General features: G+C 47.4%; 1 protein-coding gene across 1 annotated transcript in view; it reads left to right on the forward strand.

The window, feature by feature from the left end:
- Il34 (interleukin 34) overlaps positions 1–8,384 on the forward strand; it is a 55,892-nt gene that overhangs the window by 45,915 nt on the left and 1,593 nt on the right. Inside the window, exons 3-6 of the mRNA XM_059264005.1 lie at positions 1,407–1,540; positions 3,295–3,372; positions 3,610–3,771; positions 8,182–8,317. Coding sequence (XP_059119988.1) covers positions 1,407–1,540; positions 3,295–3,372; positions 3,610–3,771; positions 8,182–8,317 — 510 coding nt within the window. The remainder of the gene's footprint in view (positions 1–1,406; positions 1,541–3,294; positions 3,373–3,609; positions 3,772–8,181; positions 8,318–8,384) is intronic.

Consider the following 8,384-nt stretch of genomic DNA (forward strand, 5'->3'; position numbering starts at 1 on the left):
CATGGTGACACACATCTTTTATCCCAGCACCCAGGAAGGAGAGGCAGGTGGATCTCTGTGTGAGTTAAGCCAGTCTGGTCTTCAGAGAAAGTTCCAGGCTAGCCATGGCTGTATAGTGAAACTATGTTTTTTTTTTTTTTTTTTTTTTTTTAAGACACTGACTGAAGAACATCAGAAAATGTCCCAGAACATATGGATGAGTGTAATAATCTCCCACAGAAATTCGGCATATTTATTTGCATTTTATTTTCCAAAGCATAGGAAATCAATGAATAAATCTGAAGTGGTCCTAAGCATCACTGATATTCTTGGCTCATGCTCCCTTAAGAGGATCGTTAAGCATATCTCAGGTATTGCCCATAACAAATATATCACCATGAGCAGTCTCCCCCATAAATAAATAAATGTTAAAAAAGGATAATGATGCTGCATAAATCTTTGTCCATAAATCTGTCCTGTTTTCTTTCTAGTTTATGAGTTTAGTAGGTCAAAGTCAGTGGGTCAAAGGTTGTAGAGTTTAAATCCATTTTATTATTAAATGTGCCAAGTGTATTTCCAGGCCGGGAACTCTTTTGGCAGCATCAGGATTATTAAAATGAAATTATCTCATAAAAGCCTTTCCATTCCCTTGTCCCTGGGTAATCCCTGGTTGGCTTGGTGTGTATCTCTGGTTACAGATTGCATCCGCTTGTTTTCATTTGAATTTATTTCTCTTAATAGTGAGGTTAGCCCTTTGGGTATTGCTTCCTCTTTCCTGTTTCTCTCATCCACTTGACCCCTACTCATATTTAATGTACGTTCTCTCAAATATTTCTTTCTGTTCAAGTGTATAGAGCCGGAGAGTTGTTTTTGAGGCTACAGTGACACCTTGTGGTAATTTCTGGTACTGTTTCAAGAGACTGCTCTTCATTCGCTGTTGAGACAGCCGGTGTGTGAGGTCTGTTTAACATCCCAGAGCCATTAGTTTGGAAGGAGCTATAGACCTGCTGGTACATCTAGTGGAGACGAATATCAAGGTCATATAGATGATAGAAGAAAGTCTCTGGGTCACGAAAGCCATTTTAAGACCTGGAACTAGAATTTGTATCCAAAACTCTGAATGGAAAATCAAGTAACAGCTTTGAAACCCTGTCACTCCAGACAAGGAAGGGACTGGGGATGTCCTGGAATGGGGACGTTGTACTCACTCACAAAGCAGGAACTAGGGGAGATTGGAGACTAGACTTTGGGTGTCTCCCTGGGGACTCTGATGACCAGGGGTAGGATGTGCCTACATTCCAGGGCTCTGTGCACCTGCCTTTCCCATCAGTACTTGTCACCCTTGAAAACGGTTGACAGTTGACACAGCTCTGGGAATGCAGACACAGTGCCTGTGCTCACAGGCTCTTGTTGGGTGTGGCCCACAGGTCTTGAGATCCTACTTGGCATGGCTTTGGGGAACGAGAATTTGGAGATGTGGACTCTGACCCAAGACAAGGAGTGTGACCTTACAGGCTACCTTCGGGTCAAGCTGCAGTACAAGAACCGGCTTCAGTACATGGTAACCAGAAGAGCACCAAATGGATCCCTAGTCCCAAGCCCCAAGGCTCACCTGGAGCTGCGCTCACTCCCCACCCCAGATGTGTCAGCCCCGAGGTCACGAGGTTATGGTAGCACTCTCTCTCTATCTTTGTCTACCACGTAAGCAGTGTTTGCAAGTGCATCACCTCCCACCATCTCCCCGCCCCCTTCACTGACCTACAAGTCTCCTTCCATATGGCTTTCGTCCTATAACTTGGATAAAGTCTCCAGGGATTTACTGGGGGAGTCTTAGGTACTTATTAGTAGAGGAGACAAAGACATTGAAGTCAGGAAATGTGTTTCTTTTTGGAGACTGGAGATGCCACATGGTATTGCAGGCTTTCTCCATGACAGATCTTTCTTTGCTTGTTTGTTTTTCTCATTTATTTATTTATTTATTTATTTATTTATTTATTTATTTATTTAAGATTTAATGTATCCTAGGCTAGTCTTGAACTTACTACATGTAGAGCATGGCCTTGAACTTCTTCTTTTTTTGTTTTCTTTCTTTCTTTCTTTCTTTCTTTCTTTCTTTCTTTCTTTCTCTCTCTCTCTCTCTCTCTCTTTCTTTCTTTCTTTCTTTTTTTTTTTTAAGATTTATTTATTATGCATAGTGTTTTGTCTGCGTGTATGCCTGTATGCCAGAAGAGGGCACCAGATCTCATTACAGATGGTTGTGAGCCACCATGTGGTTGCTGGGAATTGAACTCAGGACCTCAGGAAGAGCAGCCAGTGCTCTTAACTACTGAGCCATCTCTCCAGCCCCTTTTTTGGTTTTTTTGAGACAGGATTTCTCTGTGTAGTTTTGGTGCCTGTCCTGGATCTCACTCTGTAGCCCAGGCTGGCCTCGAACTCACAGAGATCCACCTGGCTCTGCCTCTCGAGTGCTGGGATTAAAGGCGTGCGCCACTGCTGCCTGGCGGCCTTGACCTTCTAATCCTCCTGCTTCCACTTTCTGAGGGCTAGGATCACAGACAGGTGCTATTGCACCTGGTTCATGCAGTGATGAGCCCTTGTGCGAAGCAAGTACTCCACCATCCCTAGTCCTTGTTTTCCTTTTTTGAGACAGGGTCTCATTATGTTGGAGAGGTTGGCTTTGAACTTGAGATCTTCCTGTTTCAGCTTCCTGAGTGCTAGGGTTATAAGCACAGGCCCAGCTCTTTAGGACTGTCTTTGTTGAGATGTCATTCATGTTCCATACAACCCACTAACCGAAAGCGTACAACATGGACTGGTGAGAAGGCTCAGTGAGTAAACACCTGCTGCACAAGACCGAGAACCTGGGTTCAATTCCCAGAACCCACATAAAGGTGGAGGGAGAGAACCGACCTCACTATCAGTGCCAAGGCATGTGCATGCCTGCACACACACACACACACACACACACACACACATTATTAATAATAACAATAAATAATAAGGTGTCAGACTCACTGGTGTTTAGTGTGTTCACAGAGCTGTGCAAAGGATATCTTTGTGAGCATCAGATGAACCATACTCCTCACCCCCAGAGTAGTATGTCTTCCTGAAAGTCCTGAGTCCATACCATGGGCCTGAAACTTCAGCCCTTACAGAACTGTGTATCTCATTTCATCCTCCCTTTGTCTCAGGGGAAAGAGAACTGTTTTCTTGATAGAGGACCTGTTTCCTGTCACATAGGCTGGGTCCCTCTCTTGGGGGTCTTGTCTAAGCCATTTCTGCCTCTGATCTTAATTATGCTTTGTTCTTTCCCAGAAACATTACTTCCCCATCAACTACAAGATCGCTGTGCCTTATGAGGGGGTACTCAGAGTCGCCAACATCACGAGGCTGGTGAGGATTCCCTCCCCGGATGGGGAGTCTCTGCCTTCCGTGATGCCCTCAGAAGTATGTGGGTCCTTGGCAGGTTGTCCTACTGACCAGTGGCCATTCCCTAGCCACTCACACAAACCTGTGGCTGACCTAGACCCAAGGTTGTCTGCTGGCCACAGTGGCAGTGGCAAGTGCATGGGGTGTGGCCACAGCCCAAAGGCCTAGCTTGCATTTCCGTGACCTCTCCTGTCCCCGCAGCAGAAGGCCCGTGTGAGCGAGCGGGAGCTGCGGTATCTGTGGGTCTTGGTGAGTCTCAACGCCACGGAGTCCGTGTTGGATGTGCTGCTCCAGGGCCACCCATCCCGGCAGTACCTGCGGGAGGTTCAGACATTGCTGGAGAATGTTCAGCAGAGCCTCATGGTGAGCTGTGTGCATGCATGTGAGGGTCTGACAGATGCAGGCAAAGGGCTGTGAAGGGGAAGTTCTGCCATGTGCTGAGGATATGGGAGACATGAGGGATGGGGTGCAGACAAAGTAACCAAGGAAGGAGGAGGTGTCAAGATGTACCACGAGCAAATGAGCTGAGAGGGAGGAACTTGGGACCTTGTTTCGGGCTTACATGAGCTCTCTCTCTCTCTCTCTCTCTCTCTCTCTCTCTCTCTCTCTTTTAAAAAAAAAACTGGAAATATTTTGATTTTATTGTGATCATGTATTTTATAACCCATTGAGTCCAATTAGGGCTGCCCACCGAACTGTTCACTAATAATGCTGGCTTGACTTTGTACAGCCTTGTGCAGGCAACCAGAGCTCCAGTGAGTTCATGGGTGCATGGGGCATGGCATAGCCGTAAGATGGCATTTCGTTATTTGTTTAGAGACAGAACCTCACTGAGAAGCCCTGCCTGGCCTGAAACTTGCTGTGTAGATCAGGCTTTGCCTCTCGTACCCTGAGTCTTGGGCAAGCCAGGGAATCCTCTGACTTCACTTCTGCATCTGAAAAATGAGGCTCCTCTAGAGAGGCGGGAGGAAGAGAGGTGGGTGACAGGAATTTTCAGTTTTGAAACTATTCTGTGCAATGTGATAATCGTAGATCAATCCATGACATGATGTTTTTATCAAAGACATATGGAACACCGAGCGTGAACCCTAATGACTATGACTTAGTTTAGAAAAAAATTGAAGGGAAAAGAGATGGTGTGGCATGACTAGAACCCAGTACTCTAGAGGCTGAAGAAAGATGTTTGAGGCCAATCTGGGCTCCATAGTGAGATCCTGTCTTGAAAATAAACCCCCCGCCGCCGCCGCCGGGCGGTGGTGGCACACGCCTTTAATCCCAGCACTCAGGAGGCAGAGGCAGACGGATCTCTGTGAGTTCGAGGCCAGCCTGGTCTCCAAAGCGAGTTCCAGGAAAGGCGCAAAAATACACAGAGAAACCCTGTTTTGAAAAAAACAAACAAACAAACAAACAAAAAAACCAGAAAAAAAACCCAAAAAAGAAAAGAAAACAAACCCCCAAACCATCTGATAACCAGCCAGAAGAACTTCCAAGTTGTAAAGTGACAGGCACAATCACATGTCCCATCCTCCTCAGGCCTTCAGTGTGCACCTGCTGGGACACACATGTGCCGCCCTGCTCAGTCAGCTGCCTGGCCTCCCTAGTCCAGATCCAGACCATCTGACACCAACTGTGGAGGACCCAGGGACAGGTGACTGCTTTCATAGCTGTCTAGAACCACTCCTGGATGGTTCTCCCAGTTCCTGCCAAGAAGGTCATAGAAATGCCCTTTCATGCTCGTGGGCAATATGAGTGCCTTTAGCAAACTGATCTGGCTTGAGGAAGAGACCTTTTCCGCCTTTATTTTATCATAGATCAGACTCCCGGAAGCTCATGGAAATGAGGCTGGGGAGGAGAGTGTGAAGGCCTCAGTGCTCCCAACCTGGTCCTGGGCTCTCTGCAGGGAAGCACTGAACACAGAGATGGTTTTATTATTCAGATGTGGCTGGGTCTGGCCCCTTCCCTTCCCCCTCCCCTTGCTGGAAGTTGAGCTCCCTCTACCACTGAGCTATATCCCAGCTCTGCAGCCAGCCTTTAATCTTTCTTCCTTCTAACACTGTTAATACTGTGTCCTAGCTTTGAAGATGATTCACTTACCTTCTTTGCTCACGGTAGTGTGATGTAAGAGGTCGGGTCCTGAGACCCGTTTCCAACCACATAACCTTGAACAAGTTGTCTCTCTCCTGGGCTTGTAGGTTATCACTTGTAAAGGAAAGGGTTGAAGCCTGAATATTATCCAGCCCTAAAATGTGGATGCGATGACCTCCTCTCTCCTCATCTACTGAAGATATGTGGACTCTGGGCTCTGCATTATTCTGATCTCTATTCAGCTTTCATTATTTCTGTAAGAAACTGGGCCTGGGAAGATGGCTCAGTGGTTAAGAGCACTCGCTGCTCTCGGAGAGGATCCTAGCATCCAAAGTTGGCTCACAACTCAGGCTCCAGGCAATCCAGCACCCTCTACTGGCCCCCGTAGGCACTCAAAAATACATGGGACATAGACACAGATACACACTCATATACATAAATAAGAAAACAATAATAATTAAAGAAAGAGCCAACTAAAACCCAAGTCTTTGATGGAGACCATGAAGGCTGTGCTGAGGGAGCACACTTTATAATGTGAAGCCCACTGTTATGACTATTTTTACTTTACAGTTCGGGGTGTTAATTACACTTACAGGGTTGTGCATCTACCACCCCCGTTCATTTCCCGCACTCTTCCATCACCTTAAGCAGAAACTGTATACTGGAGCAGTCCCTCTTTCCAGCCCCAATAACCTAAACTCTGTCTTTTTTCCCATTATGTACTTGCTTTTTTTGGTATAGTTTCTAAGATGGGTCATACACCGTTTGTCCTTTTGTGTCTAGCCACTTGCCCTTAGATAAAGTTTTCTAACTTTGAGAGTGGCTGGAGGTCTGTACGATTGGAGCCAGCCTAGGCTACGTATCCAGACCTTGTCTCAAAAACAAAACAAGGACCAGGTGTAAAGGAGCATGTTTAATCCCAGCACTCGGAAGGCAGAGGCAGATGGATCTCTGTGAGTTCGAGGCCAGCCTGATCTACAGAGCAAGATCCAGGACAGGCTCCAAAGCTACACAGGGAAACCCTGTCTCGAAAAACCAAAACAAACAAACAAACAAAACAACCCCCCCAACCCAAAGCAAAGCCAGTGAAGGTCATACACTGGGTTCGGGGTACAGTTTGATAGTAGAGTGGTTGTCCCACATTTGTGAGCCCCTAAATTCAAACCCTAGCACTGAAAAAGAAAAAAAAAAGGTACATTAATAGGAGTAGAATGATGCTATGACCTCCGGGTCATGTGGTGATGCTATGACCTCTGACCTCTGGGTCATGTGGTGATGCTGTGACCTCTGGGTCATGTGGTGATACTGTATTAAGTTTTTTGAGGAACTACTGGTTAGTTTTGCTGATTTTCCTTTTTGTTTGTTTGTAGAGTCAGGGTCTTCTTCTGTGTGCACACTGGCTTAGGCTTATGTTCTGTCCGCATCCCTCAGCCTCCAGAGTGAGGGTTACAGGTGAATGCCACCATGTCCGGCTTTAGGCTGGTCTTCGGCTTTTGGAAGAATATCTCCTGCCTGCTGTCTCTGACTTTGAGTGTCTCTGTTGGAGACTCAGGGGCCCTTGGTGGCAGTGGTTGTCATTAGACAAGGGTATATTTACGTTTTGGGCATCTTTATTCTCCCCAGACAGGAACTGGGCTGTGGGCTGGCCTTCCTTTCCCTTCTAGCATCCTTATTCCACCCTTGGCCACAACTTTCCTAGGCTGCTGTAATGAATTAGCTAAAAGTGGGTGACTTAAACCATACTCACACTCCTGGAAACCAGAAGTCCAGAATCAAGATCTTTGCAGAGCCGATTCCCCTGAAGGTCCTTGCTTCTCCCAGCCTTAGGTGGTGCTTCCTGTTCCTTGGCTAGAGGCTGTACCACTCTGATCTGTCTCATTCTTCTCATGGCTCCTGGCAGGTACCTCTCTGTCTTTCTGACCTTTCTCTTAAAGATCCCTGGGCTGCGGATGTTAAGAGCCGGTCTAGCATGCATAAGGCCCTCAGTTCTATTCCCAACACTGAGAGGGGGAACACCAATTAGTCATTGGATTTAGCATCCATTCTAAATACAAGATGACGTAAACTTGAGAGCTTTTATTACATTTACCCGATTTCCAAAAAGGGTCATGTTCACAGGTATTGAAGGGTAGGAGGGTATTTTGGAGGGCCGGGGGCACAACGTTTAGCCCAGTGCTTTGCCTGGGCTATGGCCACCTTTGGGAAGGTTGTCCTTTACCTCAGGTCCTACCTTTCCCACGGTGCTTCTACAGTGGTCCTGGACTTCCAGGGCTAACAGCACTCTCCACACTGTCCTTTCTGTTAAGTTTGGTGACGAGAAGTTACGAGCTTGGAGCCACACCTTCAGCTCTGCCTGTGTGGCTCACGCCTCTGGGATCCTCAGGTTCTTGAGGGCTTTGCTTTCTGATGGACAGTTTCCTGGACTGGAGGCTGGTGATCGTGCATGCTGGAGCAACAAGGAGGTCCAGTTTCCTCCCTGTGCTGGCCTGTGCTCTGTGCTTATTTTCTGATGACAGAGAAGCAGAAGCCTCTGTGAGGGGTGACAACCGGGACCCTCACGGCCTTCTGGTCCCTGGAAGCTGTATTTTGTTGAGTCGAGACATCTCCAGGCTAGATGGCTGCCGTGGCTCTCCTGTGGTGGGGTCCCTCTCTCTTTACTTGTCCTGACGGTGGTTTCCTCCCTCCCAGGATGTGGAGATCGGCCCTCAGGTGGAAGCCGTGTTATCTCTTCTAAGTACACCAGGCCTAAGCCTGAAGCTGGTGCGGCCCAAAGCCTTGCTGGACAACTGCTTCCGGGTCATGGAGCTGCTGTACTGCTCTTGCTGTAAGGAGACCCTGTGGGTGGGGCTGGTGACAGTCGGCCAAGGGATCTGGGTCCAGGTTTGTGGGGG

This window comes from Peromyscus eremicus, chromosome 5 (assembly GCF_949786415.1).
Source record: "Peromyscus eremicus chromosome 5, PerEre_H2_v1, whole genome shotgun sequence".
Classification (NCBI taxonomy): Eukaryota; Metazoa; Chordata; class Mammalia; order Rodentia; family Cricetidae; genus Peromyscus; species Peromyscus eremicus.